This window comes from Erythrolamprus reginae, chromosome 13, assembly GCF_031021105.1.
Source record: "Erythrolamprus reginae isolate rEryReg1 chromosome 13, rEryReg1.hap1, whole genome shotgun sequence".
NCBI classification, from domain to species: Eukaryota; Metazoa; Chordata; class Lepidosauria; order Squamata; family Dipsadidae; genus Erythrolamprus; species Erythrolamprus reginae.
In genome coordinates this window covers 6823629-6841462 of record NC_091962.1, presented here as the reverse complement: position 1 = coordinate 6841462, position 17834 = coordinate 6823629, and the positions used below count along the sequence as shown (strand labels likewise).

General features: G+C 42.7%; 2 protein-coding genes across 3 annotated transcripts in view; both read left to right on the top strand.

The window, feature by feature from the left end:
* Positions 1 to 2734: 2734 nt before the first annotated feature.
* Positions 2735 to 9842, top strand: LOC139175251 (transmembrane emp24 domain-containing protein 10-like). The gene is made up of 5 exons (XM_070766254.1): positions 2735 to 3345; positions 3502 to 3622; positions 4806 to 4879; positions 5873 to 5999; positions 9389 to 9842. The coding sequence occupies exons 1-5, from the start codon at positions 3151 to 3153 to the stop codon at positions 9508 to 9510; spliced, it is 639 nt and encodes a 212-aa protein (XP_070622355.1). The 5' UTR covers positions 2735 to 3150; the 3' UTR covers positions 9511 to 9842.
* A 2375-nt stretch (positions 9843 to 12217) lies between these two features.
* BBS1 (Bardet-Biedl syndrome 1) overlaps positions 12218 to 17834 on the top strand; it is a 34543-nt gene continuing 28926 nt past the window's right edge. Inside the window, exons 1-6 of one of the 2 annotated variants that reach the window (XM_070766795.1) lie at positions 12218 to 12279; positions 13084 to 13160; positions 14419 to 14453; positions 14734 to 15006; positions 15986 to 16032; positions 16335 to 16373. In XM_070766795.1, the coding sequence (XP_070622896.1) occupies positions 12242 to 12279; positions 13084 to 13160; positions 14419 to 14453; positions 14734 to 15006; positions 15986 to 16032; positions 16335 to 16373 (509 nt within the window). In that variant the 5' untranslated portion in view covers positions 12218 to 12241. Of the gene's footprint in view, positions 12403 to 13083; positions 13161 to 14418; positions 14454 to 14733; positions 15007 to 15985; positions 16033 to 16334; positions 16374 to 17834 lie in introns of both variants that reach the window. The other variant, XM_070766796.1, reaches the window with a different exon arrangement.

Genomic DNA, 17834 nt, shown 5'->3' with positions numbered 1-17834 from the left:
TTCAGGTTTCCGTTTGATTTTCCTTTCACACCAATTCAGCGGCGGTCACAATCCATGTCCTGGTTGGGAATTTGGTATCCCCTTGGGAGGAAGGGCCTCGAAAACCGAAAGGAAGAGAAAGAGCAGGGAATGGGAGAGACGGAATTTGATCCAAGATCTTTGTGAAGATTCTTGTGAAAATGCTGTGTCATAAGTACAGAGAACCTGGATGAGATACAGAGATTGTATAACTTTATTTCGTCCTGGCCTAGGCAGTCTGTTCTTGGTCTAGACCAGTGTTTCCCAACCTTGGCAACTTGAAGATATTTGGACTTCAACTCCCAGAATTCCCTAGCCAGGATTCTGAATAGAGTAGAATTCTTTATTGGCCAAGTGTGATTGGACACACAAGGAATTTGTCTTTCCTTGCAATCTGGAACTAAAGAGAAACAGAACAAAACAGAATAGAATAGAATAGAATAAAATAGAATTCTTTATAAGGTCCAGGAGGGAAGTGTTTTTAATAGGAAAGTGAACACAAGAACAACGGGACACAATCTGAAGTTAGTTGGGGGAAAGATCAAAAGCAACATGAGAAAATATTATTTTACTGAAAGTAGTAGATCCTTGGAACAAACTTCCAGCAGACGTGGTAGATAAATCCACAGTCACTGAATTTAAACATGCCTGGGATAAACATATATACATCCTAAGATAAAATACAGAAAATAGTATAAGGGCAGACTAGATGGACCATGAGGTCTTTTTCTGCCGTCAGACTTCTATGTTTCTATATTTCTTTATTGGCCAAGTGTGATTGGGCACAAGGAATTTGTCATTGGTGCATATGCTCCCAATGTACATAAATATATATATAGATTTGAGGTACAACATTTAATGATTATCATAGAGGCTAAATAAACAATGGGAAAACTATTAATAAAAATCTTAAGATTACAAGCAACAAGTTACAGTCATACACTCCTAAGTGTGAGAAATGGGTGATGGGAATGATGGAGAAAAAAAACTAGTAGTGTAGACTTAGTAAATAGTTTGACAGTGTTGAGGGAATTATTTGTTTAGCCGAATGATGGCGTTCGGGAAAAAACTTCTTGTGTCTAGTTGTTTTGATGGTAGGGGTTGAAACAGTTTGTGTCCAGGATGCGAGGGGTCGGTAAATATTTTCACAGCCCTCTTTTTAACTTACGCAGTATACAGGTCCTCAATGGAAGGCTGGTTAATAGATAATGTTATAGAATAAGAGAACACAACAGAATATGGAATAGATTATATGGCATGTAATTGAATGGAAGGGAATAGAATTATAATTGAATTGAACAGAGAATAGAATACTTTATTGTCACACTGGACCCGAATCGGCAAAGATTAAAATGAAATGACATTGCATACAGCTCTCAAAAGGTCACCCCCTCCAATATACAATACCTAACCACGATGGAATTTATATAGTCTCACATATATGACACAGAGAAACAACACTCTAGTATTTATTTGTTTGTTTGTCCAAAATGTATAGGATATTTATTTATTTATTTTGTCCAATACACAATGAGAGTTTTAGTTGGTATACACATAGTAAAATACATGATGAAGGTTATAGAGGAGATACTCATAGTAAAATATATCTAAGAAATAATAGAAAAGAAGATATAGTAATAGAATATATCAATGAAAGAATAGAAGAAGAGATATAGAAATAGAAGAAAGGTATAGGAGAGCAATAGGACAGGGGAGGGAAGGCACTCTAGTGCACTTGTACTCACCCTTTACTGACCTCTTAGGAATCTGGATAGGTCAACCGTAGATAATCTAAGGGTAAAGTGTTGGGGGTTTGGGGATGACACTCTGGAGTCAGGTAATGAGTTCCACGCTTCGACAACTCGGTTACTGAAGTCATATTTTTTACAGTCAAGTTTGGAGCGGTTAAGATTAAGTTTAAATCTGTTGTGTGCTCTTGTGTTGTTGTGGTTGAAGCTGAAGTAGTCTCTGACAGGCAGGACGTTGCAGCATATGATCTTGTGGGCAATACTTAGATCTTGTTTAAGGCGTCTTAGTTCTAGGCTTTTTAGGCCCAGGATTAGTAGTATTGTGTATAAACATAACAAAAGTAGAAAGTAAGGATAAAAGAGGACAGTAGGATAGGGACGGCAGGCGCAATGGTAATTTGTTTCTTTTTTTCCTTTCTGGGCTCTGGGTATGTTTTTCCTGTCGCAGCAAATGAGGTTGAATGTGTATAATTTTAAAAGAGCTGTGTGCGTGTCTGTGTGTATACAGGCATAGAGTTTATATAGTAGATAATGTCTATTTTTGTGTGCCTGTGTGTAATATGTATTTACCCACATGGCATATATACATAGCATTAAATAGGGAAAGTGTATCTCTGAGGCGAGAAGAGGCCAGGACCCCAAACCCTTGAGGTGAGGGATGTCAAGATGGCCACCTTTAAGCCAGTCACATGACTTTTAAGCCACCCCCCCTCCCGTCACATGATCAAGCCACTCCCACAATATAAGCCACGTTCGCCGTGCGATGAACAGATGGAGAAAAACGAATCTCCCAGAATCCCTTGCGCGCTGGCTCACTGAGGAACTCTGGGATTTGAAGTCCACTCCTGAAAGTACCCCAGCTCGGGAAATATCGCGGGGAAGAAACCCCGGGTGTCCAACCGCACCTTCCCCCCAGCCTCGTCACCCTCCTTTCCCCGCCTCAAAACCCAGCTGCCCTCCGCCGAAATGGACGCGGATGGCACACCCGCCCCTTTCCCTTACAGGCCCTTGCCCCCCTAACTGTTTTCGTGAGGGGGCGTTGCTTCGTCAGGCCCCACCCCTACCCGGAACGAAGCTGTAGGCTGCGCCACGTCGCGCGTAGACGCCGGCCGAGGGGGGCGCGGCGAGAGAAGCGAGGAGCGCATGCGCGCTCAGACAATTCCCCGGGTTGTAGATGGCATAGAACGGTTGGAGGTCGCGGCGGCGTGTTTTTGCACCGTGCAGAAGGAGATCCGGGTTAGGAGGGTCGTGTGAACGTGCCAAGCCGGGTTCTGGGGGCGATCTGAGCCGGGGGTCGCTGCAACAGCCTCCGGGGTCTTTTGGAGACCCCCGACCCCAAATCAGCACCGGGGAAGGCGAGGGTCTCCCCCTTTGCACCGTCCCCATGTGGCTGCCTGCCTTGCTGGGTCCCTGGGCCGTGCTGCTAGCCTTGTCCGCCGGCCGCTGCCGGGGTCTCTCCTTCCACCTGGCCCCGCTGAGCCGCAAGTGCTTGAAAGAGGAGCTGCACCGGGATGTGATGGTCACCGGGGAGTACGAAGTGTCCGAAGCGGCCGCACCGGGCATCCGGACGGACTTAAAGGTGGGAGGCATGACATCCCTTTCTTTCCCCTTCCCCGGCTCCTTTTTGCCCCCCAACCTTGAATGCACCAACCTCTGCAAAATAGATTGCTGATCTGCCTTTTTTTTTTTTTTGGCACTCTGTGCATCCTCAGGGGTTCTCTTGTTCTGCCCGCAGGTGACCGACTCGGCTGGACACCTGCTCTACTCCAGAGAGGAAGCCAAGAAGGGGAAATTCGCTTTCACCACCGAGGACTACGAAGTCTACGAGATTTGCTTTCAGAGTCATGGACAGCCTGGTAAGAAAGGGTCGGTCCAGCTGCCTGACTACAGGTCCCGGGTAGGGACGATGGGCATTTTGTCAATGCCAGTAGTGTTCCAGGTGTGTTCCAGGTGTTTTGGGATTGCACCCAGGGCTTCTAACACTATTGGTCCCAATTGCTATCTTTTGCCACAGTTGTTTCAAGTCTGCGTATTAGGATTTTCTCTGGGTTTATTATTATTATTATTATTATTATTATTATTATTATTATTATTATTTTGTATGTATGTTTGTTTGTTTGTTTGATTATTAGACTTGTATGCCGCCCCCTCTCCGAAGACTTTTTATTAATTTATTATAAATTATAAATTAATTTATTAATTTATTATTACTGCTAATTTATTATTACTGCTATTCAGTTCACTTAATACACTATAACATAGAAAATATTAAGAATATTAAAAACATACTTTACTATTACAATCAGAGTCAGCCAGATTGGATTTGCCTTTTTATCCATCTATTGAGTCTTTACATTACTATTAATCTATATATATAAACCAAATACCACTCACGCATCATCACAAAATCTCCAGAGCCGTAAAACCTACAAATTTGAAACTTGTCACCTATGTTCCTCTTGGCTTTTAGGTACTCGCTAAGAAAGTATTTTTTGAAATGGCCATCAGATCATTAGCTATTACTTATATTATTATTAACACACTCTAATGCTAAGAAGTTAGATGTTATACTCCTCCTCCCCACCTGAAAAGAACTTTGTACCAACTGCCAGTTGCCTTACATTAATACGCTCTGATGCTAAGGAGTTCTGCTCCCCACCTGAAAAAAACTCTGTTCCAACTGCCAGTGGGTGTGGCCAGGCGTGACTCATCCGGCCTGTGGGCTGGGAGTTTAGACATTCTACTCCATGCTAAAGAGTTCAGTTTCATAGCGAAGCACAGGTATCCAACTACTATTATAATTAATAAGAGCATGCAAAGCTGCAGTAGGCTTTCTTAGTTTGGCTTTGCTACGTTTAGCAAAATCACCCATTGCAATTTGTAAAGCACGATTGGTGACTTAGTACATCGTGGGAAGCCAGCCCTTTCAATAGAATGAATCATGGCTTAGGCTGAGGGACCAACCTTGCTTGCAGCTAATGGGATTTTTCTCCCTGTGTTTTGTATCCTGTATTCAACTTTTCCTTTTTATCATTTTAGGGAACTTCCGTCTTCCAGATCAACTGGTCACCCTCAACGTTAAACATGGAGTAGAAGCCATGAATTATGAAAACGTAAGTCAAATTGGTGTAGCTGTGAATATTGTTAAGATAATACTGCAGTAGGTTCAGAGGCTGCATTCAAACCACAGATTTAACGTGATTGCTCAATTAACTCACTTTCTAGGTTTGCAAAGTTCTAGGCTTTATTCGGTGTATAAGACACGCCAACATTTCCACCCTCTTTTAGAGGGGAAAAGGGTGCATCTTATACTCTAAAAAATATGTTATATACTGCTTCACAGTGCTTTAAAAAAGTTTAAAAATGGTGGAAGGTCTTAAGCATAAAACGTATCAGGACAGACTTCATGAACTCAATCTGTATATGGAGGACAGAAGGAAAAGGGGGGACATGATGGAAACATTTAAATATGTTAAAGGGTTAAATAAGGTCCAGGAGGGAAGTGTTTTTAATAGGAAAGTGAACGCAAGAACAAGGGGACACAATCTGAAGTTAGTTGGGGGGAAAGATCAAAAGCAACAGGAGAAAATATTATTTCACTGAAAGAGTAGTAGATCCTTGGAACAAACTTCCAGCAGACGTGGTTGGTAAATCCACAGTAACTGAATTTAAACATGCCTGGGATAAACATATAACCATCCTAAGATATAATACAGAAAATAGTATAAGGGCAGACTAGATGGACCATGAGGTCTTTTTCTGCCGTCAGACTTCTATGTTTCTATGTTCGTAAAATTGGGGGCAACTTCCTTAGTAGGAAATTTTGATCCAAATTATGACTGTAATTTGAGGTGGATAATTTGAGGTCATTTGTGTGTGTGTAGGGGGGGGGGGGAATCCAATTGTTCATGTTATGGAAATAACCTTTGAGGACTGGTAACTTGATTAGGTGTGTGGTGTGACGACAGCCATTCATAGTGGCGCTACTTTCCCAGTTGGCTCCTAAGAGGGGTCAGGATGACCTCACAAGCAGTGGTGATGTTGCTGCAGACGTGCGGTCACTCAGCCCTCTTTCTCTGCCAAACTCTATGATTCTTCTGACGCAGGTCGCAAAAACGGAGAAGTTGAAACCGTTGGAGATAGACCTCCGTCGCCTGGAGGACTTGTCCGAGTCCATCGTCAAGGATTTCGCCTTCATGAAAAAACGGGAAGAGGAGATGCGCGATACCAACGGTGAGGCCGGACTTTCTAATTGGGGGCTTTTGACCGCTGCTTTTCTGGGCAGCTGACCCCAAGGAAAACAGCAGGACGTAGCACCTTGTGCATTGGCTGCCCCGGGCTTCCAATCTTCTCTAGTTCTTCTGAAACTGTTCGGAAACTTCAGATCGTGCAGAATGCAGCTGCGAGAGCTATCATGGGCTTCCCCAAATATGCCCATATTACACCAACACTCCACAGTCTGCATTGGTTGCCGATCAGTTTCTGGTCACAATTCAAAGTGTTGGTTATGACCTATAAAGCCCTTCATGGCATCGGACCAGAATATCTCCGGGACCGCTTCCTGCCGCATGAATCCCAGCGACCGATTAGGTCCCACAGAGTTGGCCTTCTCCGGGTCCCGTCAACTAAACAATGCCGTTTGGTGGGACCCAGGGGAAGAGCCTTCTCTGTGGTGGCCCCGACCCTCTGGAACCAGCTCCCCCCAGAGATTAGAACTGCCCCCACCCTCCTCGCCTTTCGCAAACTCCTTAAAACCCACCTTTGCCATCAGGCATGGGGGAATTGAAACAATTCTCCCCCGGGCCTATACAGTTTATGTATGGAATGTTTGTGTGTATGTTTGCTTTTAATAATGGGGTTTTTAGTGTTTCTCTTAAATTATTAGATTTGTTATATATTGTTTATTATTGCTGTGAGCCGCGCCGAGTCTACGGAGAGGGGCGGCATACAAATCCAATAAATAATAATAATAATAATAATAATACAAATCTAATAAATAAATAAACAAACTCCCAGCGAAGCCAAAACTCAGTCTTCCTTAGCCTTAGCCACTGTGTGGACTTCAATTCCCAGAATTCCCCCCAGGCAGCATGCACTGACTCTGATTGTAAACTTGAGGTTAACAAGCGAAGAGATTCAAACTGTAATACATGGATATGAACCACCAGCCCATTCTCCTTCTAACAAGGGGCTAGATAGCAATTGCACTTAGACTTACCGTATTTTTCAGACTATAAGATACACTAAGATTTCAAAAAGGTAAGTAAGAAAAAAAAGTTTTTGTCCTCTCCAGCTCACAGAAGCACTCCGCAGGCCTCCAAAACTCTTTGCACTCTTTCTTTTTCACAAAAGCGGGCTAATTTTTCACCCATTTTTGTGAAAAATGGGGTGCCCAGAGAGTTTGGGAATCCTGCAGAGTGCTTCTGGAGCTGGGGGAAGGCAAAAACGCCTATTTTTGTGAAAAGTAGCCTGTTTTTAGCAAAAATAGGGGTGTTTTTTGCCTTCCTCCAGCCCCTGGAAGCATTTTGCAGGCCTCCCAAACCCTCTACACACCCCGTTTTCTGCAAAAATGGGCCTATTTTCATAAAAATGGAACACGGGCAGGGTTCTAGGAGGCCAAAAATGGCTACATTTGGTATATAAGACGCACTAACATTTCCACCCTCTTTTAGGGGCGGAATGGTGTGTCTTATACTCCAAAAATATGGTATATACAGTAATACCTCATGATACGAACTTAATTGGTGCAAGGAGGAGGTTCGTAAGACGAAAGGTTCATAAGACAAAACATTGTTTCCCATAGGAAACAATGTAAAGTCAATTAATCCGTGCAACCAAAAACCCCCCCCGCAAAAAAACGGCGTTCGGCGACTGCTGGGAAGCCGCGCAGCTGTTTTAAAAGGTGACAGCCGGCCTGGGGGGCTTCCCAGCAACCTCCCGAACCCCAAACCCGGAAATTCGGCAAAAGTTCGGGGTTTGGGAGATTGCTGGGAAGCCCCCCAGGCCGGCTGTCACCTTTTAAAACAGCCGCGCGGCTTCCCAGCTGTCTCCCGAAGCCGAACGCCAAACCCGAACTTCTGCGTTCGGCGTTCGGAGACAGCTGGGAAGCCGCGTGGCTCTTTTAAAAGGTGACAGCCGGGCTAGGGGGCTTCCCAGCAACCTCCCGAACCGAACCCGGGGTTCAGAAAAATTTTGCCTCTTCTTACGAACTTTTTTCGAGTTACGAACCGGCGTTCGGGAGGCTTCTGGGAAGCCCCGCCGCCCGGCTGTCACCTTTTAAAACAGCCGCCCGGCTTCCCAGCAGTCTCCGAACGCCGGTTCGTAACTTGAAAAAAGTTCGTAAGAAGAGGCAAAATTTTTCTGAACCCCGGGTTCGTATCACGACTTGTTCGTAAGACGAGGGGTTCGTATCTTGAGGTACCACTGTATTGCTTCACAGTGCTTTATAGCCCTCTTTTTAAAAAAGTTTTTTATTTTATTTTATACACTGCTCAAAAAAATAAAGGGAACGCTTAAACAACAGAATATAACTCCAAGTAAATCAAACTTCTGTGAAATCAAACTGTCCACTTAGGAATCAATACTGATTGATAATCAATTTCACATGCTGTTGTGCACATTCAACTTTGTACAGAACAAAGTATTCAATGAGAATATTTCATTCATTCAGATCTAGGATGGATTATTTGAGTGTTCCCTTTATTTATTTTTTGAGCAGTATACAGTATAAACAAATCCCTCTTAGATTTAAACTCTGTGTCATCTGCTTACAAATATTTTGTGCAATAACAATTAAAAATTTACCACCATATTCATTTTCTAATCCGTTCTTAACTTACAAGTACGTTAAGTATCTAATACTATAGCAGTCCCCTTCTTAATTTCTTTATACATACAGATAGATAGATAGATAGATAGATAGATAGATAGATAGATAGATAGATAGATAGATAGATAGATAGATAGATAGATAGATAGATAGATAGATAGGGAGGGAAGGAAGGAAGGAAGGACGGACAATAGCTCTTAGACTTATATACTGCTTCACAGTGCTTTACAGCCCTCTTTTAAAAATTTTATTTTATTTTATATAAACAAATCCCTCTTACATTAAACTCGGTGTCATCTGCTTACAAATATTTTGTGCAATAACAATTAAAATTTACCACCATATTCATTTTCTAATCCATTCTTAACTTATCAGTACGTTAAGTAATACTACAACAGTTCCCTTCTTAATTTCTTTATACATATAGATCAAAAGGAAGGAAGGAAGGAAGGAAGGAAAATAGCCCTTAGACTTATATACCGCTTCACAATGCTTTATAGCCCTCTCTAAGTGGTTTACTGAGTTAGCATTGGTGAAGCCAATGATGGTTTGGCATAATGTGAGAATCTAGTTTGGTGCATTCAGGACCAGAAGTTATGTAGTAGTCTTGGTTAGGGGTCCCCAGGTTTGGCCATTTTAAGACTTGCGGACTTCAACACCCACAATTCCTCAGCCAGTCATGTTGGCTAGGAAGTTCTGGGAGTTGAAGTCCACACACCCAAGTATTAAAGTCCCCACTGTCTTAGTAACAGCCGTCGACGTGTTGTTGAATCCTTCATCTTTCTTTTTGCAGAATCCACCAGCACTCGAGTTTTCTACTTCAGCATTTTCTCCATGCTGTGTCTGGTCAGTTTAGCATCCTGGCAGGTGTTCTATCTACGACGGTTTTTCAAGGCCAAAAAACTCATCGAGTGACGGGGACCCGATCCAGGATTCCTGGTCTCCATACCTGATTGTGCCAAGATCTTGGGACAAACCACTTTTATCTTCTCCTCACTGACCCTCCGATCTCAATGAGGGTGACACAGAAATTGAACCGGATCTCTTTTGGGCCACAGATCGGTTTGAAAAACGTCCCAGCTTCTCAGTTTGGGGTGTGTTTCTTTTCTCTCGGACTCATCTGCGTGATTTTTTTTCGCCGTCTCTTCATCTTTGGGGTGGGTTTGGAGGGTAGGCATCTGATCTGACTGTTACACAATTTGAGCACACTGGATAATATTTGGAAATAATAAATCTTGGTTCCTAGACTGGCGGCTGTTGGTGGGGAAAACTCGCTTGAAACTTAAATTGGGAAGAAAAGTTTTCAAGGTCAGAAATATAAGATCGAGGGGGAGAAAGAGGGAGATTGTGATCCCCTTATATAGAGCGCTGGTGAGACCACATTTGGAATACTGTGTTCAGTTCTGGAGACCTCACCTACAAAAAGAGATTGACAAAATTGAACGGGTCCAAAGACGGGCTACAAGAATAGTGGAAGGTCTTAAGCATAAAACGTATCAGGAAAGACTTAATGAACTCAATCTGTATAGTCTGGAGGACAGAAGGAAAAGGGGGGACATGATCGAAACATTTAAATATATTAAAGGGTTAAATAAGGTCCAGGAGGGAAGTGTTTTTAATAGGAAAGTGAACCCAAGGACAAGGGGACACAATCTGAAGTTAGTTGGGGGAAAGATCAAAAGCAACATGAGAAAATATTATTTTACTGAAAGAGTAGTAGATCCTTGGAACAAACTTCCAGCAGACGTGGTAGATAAATCCACAGTAACTGCATTTAAACATGCCTGGGATAAACATATATCCATCCTAAGATAAAATACAGAAAATAGTATAAGGGCAGACTAGATGGACCATGAGGTCTTTTTCTGCCGTCAGACTTCTATGTTTCTATGTTTCTATTACTTAATTCACAATATTGGTATGTTCACTCATGTCCCTAAAACTAAGCCATCGTTTTTCCAACTTTAAGATCTGGGCTTCAGCTCCCAGAATTCCCTGGTGGGTCTTGCCTGGGGGAATTCTGGGAACTGGAGTCCAGACATCTTCAAAGTTGCTAGGAAAAATACTGCTCTAAGCAGTAATGCTGCTGGATATAATTCTAGTTTAGGATGTGTGAAGCCACACAACCAAATTATGGTTTATAAACCATGGCTTTGTGATTTATGATTGTGGACTCAGCCAGTTGTCACAGGTGGCTTATTAACAAACCTTGGTTCCCATCCTGTATTTGAGAAAGCAAGCTATGATTTTATGCAGGAGAGGGAGTGTTTATATAAACGTGTGAATATGAGCTATTGGATTTGAAAAATAAAAAGGGCTCACCGTTGCAGAGTTGATTACCAATGAGGCATTGAAAATGCACTTTCATTGAAACACCCTACCCATCCAAGTCCCAGGTGGCTGCAGCGGGACTACAACACACATAATTCCCAACCAGGGTTGGTACAGGTAGCCCTCAACAACAGTTCATTTAATGGCTTGAGTTACAACAGCACTGAAAAAAATGATTTATGACCTGTTTTTACACTTTAAACCAGTGTTTCCCAACCTTGGCAACTTGAAGATACTTGGACTTCAACTCCCAGAATTCCCCAGCCAGAAAATGCTGGCTGGGGAATTCTGGGAGCTGAAGTCCAGATATCTTCAAGTTGCCAAGGTTGGGAAACACTGCTTTAAACCATCAGATGTCACTGAAACACAGATGCTTGGCAACTGAATCACATGACTATCGCAGTGTCTCAGAATCATGTGATTTCGTTTTGCAACCTGACAAGCCAATAGGGAAGCCAGATTCACTTAATAACCAGGTGGCTAACTTAACGACTAACAGTGACAAGACAAGTTGTAAAATGGGGGGGGGGGGGGTGTTCAATTAATGACTGTCTCGCTTAGCAACAGAAATTTTGGAGCTAAATTCTGGTTGTAAGTTGACTTATCAATATTTGTTACCTGGGATGAGAAAGAAATGGGAGTCAAGATGTTCCCATGCCTCGGAAAGAGCTCAGCTGCAGAAATGGAGCTCTACCACAAAGGAAGGAAAAAAGCACTCCGTGCATGGACAGAAGTCCGCTTGTTATTCATCATTGAGTTTGCTATAAAGACAAGCAGGTTTAGGTTCCACAAACAGGAGACCTAGCAGATGCATTAAACGCAGCATGTTTCTGTCAATTTAATTTTTTGTGTGGCAGGTTTTGCCAGAAATTGTGCAAATGGAGAAAAAAAAAGATGGAAATGCAACTAATTTATTGCAAACCTTTATTTTTTAAGTGGCTAACCCCTTGCTAGCTGTGAATCCTAGAACCGAGCCTGTTTATAAACCTCACCTCCCCACAAAAAATAAATGTTGATGTGTATCCCAAGCCCAAAACGATCGGGATAAATAATCGCTCGACGGTGGACCAAATTCAATATTTATTTCAATGGCTTTCCGCGAAGAAGCTTCCTTCGCGGGTCCCTCTAACTTTTGGGAGTTTGTGAGTCCGTTTAGGGGGGACTCATTTTCGTGACGCACCCATTGCACGCCGTGGGGTTTCCATAACAACGGGCCTCGCAGGCGAGGACTCCCTTTCGCGTTGCACCCGTTGTACATCGCGGTGTTTCCAAGGCAACGGTCTCCGCGGCCTTGCAGGGAAGGCTTCAAAGGACCATGGCGATGGCAGCGTCTTCCGGAGGCGCCGGCGACGGGTAAACAAACACCCGGGAAACAACGGCATCCAGCCAAGCATACAGCAAGCAGAGCCCTTCAGGGCGGGGAAAAGTTGTGAGGGACGAGAAAATGAACCAGTTCTCCCTCATTCCCACTTCTTGGTAGTCTTTTACGGGAGAGGGGTTGATTTGTATGGAAAGGAGAATATTTAGGAATTTAGCTCTCACCTTTCTCAATCTTGGCAACTTTAAGATGGGTGGACTTCAACTCCCAGAATGCTCCAGCCAGCATGCTTTAATGTCTGGACTTTGATTCCCAGGGTCAGCATGCTTCAATGTATGCACTTCGACTCCTAGGATTCCAAGGCAGTCTGCTTTAACAAGGGTGGACTTCAACTCCCAGAATCCCCCAGCCAGTATGTTTTAAGATGGGTGGACTTCAATTCCCAGCCAGCATGCTTTAATGTCTGGACTTTTGACTCCCAGAATCCCCCAGCCAGCATGTTTAAGATGGTGGACTCCAACTCCCAGAATCCCCCAGCCAGCAATTGAGGTTTTCTTATCTTAAAGCATGCTGCATGGGGAATTCTGGGAGTTGAAGTCCACCCATCTTCAAACTACGAAGGTTGTGAAACACCTTTCTGCCATGTTAAAATATATATACTGTATTAGATTTGTTTATATTGTCTTATTATTGTTGCTAGTCTACGGAGAGGGGCGGCATACAAATCTGATAGATAGATAGATAGATAGATAGATAGATAGATAGATAGATAGATAGATAGATAGATAGATAGATATAACTCTATCTTTTCCTCTTTTTTTCCCTGTGGTTGCCAACAGTGTTCGCACCAGTTCCAAATGGCTGGATGCCTACTACGATCCCGTTGCCAATTTGCACACCTTTTCCTCGTGTGTCAGTAAGTCTCAGATACTTTTTTTCAACTTCCTCTTGCTTCTTTTTTGGGGGAGGAGTGGAGTGAATTCTAGAAGTTGTGGGTGCTCCAACGTTGGAGGCTTTCAAGAAGAGACTGGACAGTCCGGAATGGTACAGAATCTCCTGCTTGAATAAGGGGTTGGACTAAATGACCTCTGCGGTCCCTTCCAGCTCTATGATTCTATTGTGTCTAAACTGGCAGTGCCAGCTATTTTTAGTATCATGGTGAAGGTCCTGGCTTAGAAATCAGGAATTTGTAAGATTTTAATTTTGTCTTTTATTATTTTCAGTCCCCCTCCATATTCTTATATTTGTTGTATTAATTTTGGTCCTTCTCTTCTAAACTGAACACCAAGTCATCTGCAAAAGCCTTTAAATTATTATTATTATTATTATTATTATTTATTAGATTTGTATGCCGCCCCTCTCCGTAGACTCCGGGCAGCATATAAATATAATAATAATAATAATAATAATAAGTAGTAGTAGTAGTTGTTACAGGCTTTTGCAGATGACTTGGTGTTATATTCTTCTTTCTTAATTCTCATGCCTTTTATTGCCTCGTTTTGTCTTATCTTTCTAGTTAATATCTCTAGTGTCAAAGCAAACAATAATGGGGATAGAGGACACCCCTGTCTTGTACCTTTCATAATATTCACCTTCTCCGTCATATCTCCATTTATGATCACTTTTGCTGCTTGTTCACAAGAAATTGTTTTGATCATATTTACAAATCTTTCCCCCCAAATCCCTAAATTGTAATTGAGTTACCATGTATTGCCATTTCACATTATCAAACGACTTTTTGTACATCAAGGAAAATCAATGCTATTTGTTTTTCAAGATGTTCTTCATAATATTCCAACATGTTCAGGATTATTGTCATGTTGTTTCTAATCTGCCTCTTAGGTAAAAATTCATTTCGATCTGTGTGCATAAATTTGGTTAACAAGCTCTTTAGCCTTTCAACCATAATTGATACAAATATTTTGTAATCCACATTTAACAAAGAAATAGGTTTTTGATTTTTCTTATGTCTGACTCTTATTTCGGAATAAGAGTAATATATGCCTCCATCCATTTAGTAATTTGCTTCTATCATGAGCCCATTAAATATGTCCAGCATTGTGTTATCTATCACGTGTTGATAGAACATATTCCAAGATTCCTTCTGTCTGTTCTTGGTAGACTTCGATAAGCTTATATAATTGTCCTCTCATTGATTGTTAATTTTCTTCCAGCTCTGGCTGACTTGCATGGGGATGGAGACCACAAGGTAAAGAAAATATCCCTATCGTAGATAGAAAATCCCTAGCCAACTTTTCCCATATCCACCCAAGATATAAATCCACAGCCCTTTTTAGTGCTTGGTGGGCGCTAAATAAATGGTTGGAAATTAAAGTTGATCGTTATCTTTTTTCCCCCTTGATCTGTTGTAACTTTGAACACTCACTAAGCAACATCATAAGTGGAGAACTATCTATATCCGCTTCCTGATGATTTAAAGAAGTCAATGATGTTATATTTATGTTTTCTCTCTCCTCTCTCTCCTGCAGTTAGTAGTGGGTAATTTTGGCTGGACGGGCCACGAGATGAAGCTGAAAGTGTACCAGGGCACCACCCTCTTGAGCGAAAACACCCTGCCGGATTTACCCACAAGCGTTGTTTCCTTTCTGATGGAGCTACATGAGCCCCGCATGCCAGCCCTGGCTGTGGCTTCTGGGCCGTATATCTATGTCTACAAGAACCTGCGTCCCTACTTCAAATTTACTCTGCCAGCTATGGAGCCCAATCCGATGGAGAAAGTGGTTTGGGATCAAGCAAAGGAGGTGAGAAGAGAAAGAGAGAGAGAGAAACCAGATTTTAAATGAGCGCATTCTTTGACAAACCAACCCACCCCACAGGTGGTTGTGGGGAAAATAGCAGGAGGCAGGTGGGCTAGATATCTTCTCCACCTTGACTCCTTCCCCTTCCTCCCCTTCCTCCTCCTCCTGTTTCTTTGCATGTACACTGGGTACTTCTGCACCAGAGACAAATTCCTCGTGGGTGTAATCAGAAAAAGAGACTTAAATAGCCACCCATCTTATAGCATTTAGAGTTATATACCGCTTCACAATGCTTCATAGCCCTCTCTAAGCGGTTTTACAGAGTCACCCTCTTGCCCCCAACCATGACTCACCTCGGAAAGACGGAAGGCTTGAGCAGTCAGGATCGAACTGCTGGCAGTAAGCAGAGTCATCCTGCAAACCTGCATTCAAAGCACTGGGAGGGAGAGAAAGGGGAAGGAAGGAAAGGAAGGAGAGAGGGAGGGAGGGAGGAAGGAAGGGGAAGGAAGAGGAAGGAAGGGAGGAAGGAAGGGGAAGGAAGAGGATGGAAGGAAGGAAAGGAAGGAGAGAGGGAGGGAGGGAGGAAGAGGAAGGAAGGGAGGAAGGAAGGAAGGGGAAGGAAGAGGAAGGAAGGAAAGGAAGGGGAAGGAAAGGAAGGAAGGAAGGAAGGAAGGAAAAATTATTAATAGCACTTAGACTTATGTATCACTTTACAGTTCTTTTCAACCCTCTTTAAACAGATTACAGAGTCATTCTATTGCCCCCAACAATCTGGGTCCCCATTTTATCCACCTCAGAAGGACAGAAAGCTGAGTCAACCTTGAGCCTAGTGAGATTCGAACTGCCAAACTGTAGTCAGCCGGCAGTCAGCAGAAGTAGCCTGAGTACTGCACTCTAACCACTGCGCCACCGTGACTCATTATAACCATAACCCTGTCGGTTGCATGATGTGCCTGCTGCCCTTTTCTCTGTCTCCTCACAGGAAAAGGTTGATCCTTTGTCAATGAAAGAGATGCTGGAATCCATCAGGTAAGAGAATCTTAGCGCTCAGGCAGGAAACCCTCTACCATTTCAGACAAATAGTTTATTTATTGGATTTATTTATTTATTTATTGGATTTGTATGCCGTCCCTCTCCGGAGACTCGGGGCGGCTAACAGCAACAATAAAACAGTGAAGCCCCTTCTTAAAAGGGACTCTGGTGTTGGAGCATCCACAATTTCTGGAGGCATCCAGGCTCACCTTGAAATGTTGAGTTGTGAAGTCCCCTTGGCCCTTCGCTGCACCCGTAGCTCGTTCTAATATGTCTTCCCTGCTCTTCTTCCTTCACAGAGAAAATGCCGAAATGCCTCTCTCGGTCCAGTCTTTGAGGTGAGCTGTTAATATATAAAACGTAACCAACTTGGGTATTGCCATACAGTAACTAACAATGATAGTTTTTATAATGTGAAGACTGTACCTATAAAGAACTTTTACTGGTTGGCCTTAAGAGGGCGCCAATACGGTTCCCTTTTGGGGGGGAGTTACTTTGTTAGAGATATATTTGCCATGAGCTGTATTCTTGCTGTGTGCATGGTTTGTAAACTATTAGTATTATTGATCCTGTATATTTGTACATAATATTATTTATTATTATTTATTATTATTATTATTATTTATAATAATATTGTTTTATATATATTGATATTAAGTCTGAGTCATTGTCTGGCCAACACACATTTTCCTACACCACAACAACTCTGCTTAAAGTGTGTTGAAGGTTTCATACCGAGACATACTAACATGAGCGTCTCACGTTGGAGATGTTGGTTGTGGGAAATGTTCTCTCTCACTCACTCTCTCTCTTTGGTGGTACTTCTTGATCTGGGAATCTATACTGCTCAAAAAAAAAAAGGGATACTTAAACAACACAATATAACTCCAAGTAAATCAAACTTCTGTGAAATCAAACTGTCCAGTTAGGAATCAACACCGATTGACAATCCATTTCACCTGCTGTTGTGCACATTCAACTTTGTACAGAACAAAGTATTCAATGAGAATATTTCATTCATTCAGATCTAGGGTGTGTTCTTTGAGTCTTCCCTTAATTTTTTTGAGCAGTGTATATTGGGAGCCCTTGACTTTCAGTCAGCATTGAAATCACCCCAAAAGTTTATTGTTTAAGCAAGACCATTGTCGAATGAATGCCGCCCCATTTTACCACCTTTCTGGCCACCGCTGTTAAGTGAATCACTGCCATTGCTAAGTTGGTAACCCGGTTGTTAAGTGAATCCAGCTTCCCCCATTTGACTTGGCTTGTCAGATAGTCTCAAAAGGGGAATCATGTGACACCCCCCCCCTGCGCATACCCAATTTTGATCATGGGGGATAATAATAATAATAATAATAATAATAATAATAATAATTATTATTATTATTATTATTATTAATTAGATTTGTATGCTGCCCCTCTTCGTAGACTCGGAGTGGCTCACAGCAAAATACAGTGATACCTCGTCTTACAAACCCCTCTTCATACAAACTTTTCGAGATACAAACCCGGGGTTTAAGATTTTTTTGCCTCTTCTTCCAAACTATTTTCACCTTACAAACCCAAGCCGCCACCACTGGGATGCCCCGCCTCCAGACTTATGTTGCCAGAGAAGCGCCCGTTTTTGCGCTGCTAGGATTCCCCTGAGGCTCCCCTCCATGGGAAACCCCACCTCCGGACTTCCGTGTTTTTGCGATGCTGCAGGGGAATCCCAGCAGCGCAAAAACGGGCGCTTCGCTGGCAACAGAAGTCCGGAGGTGGGGTTTCCCAGTGAGGGGAGCCTCAGCGAAATCGCAGCA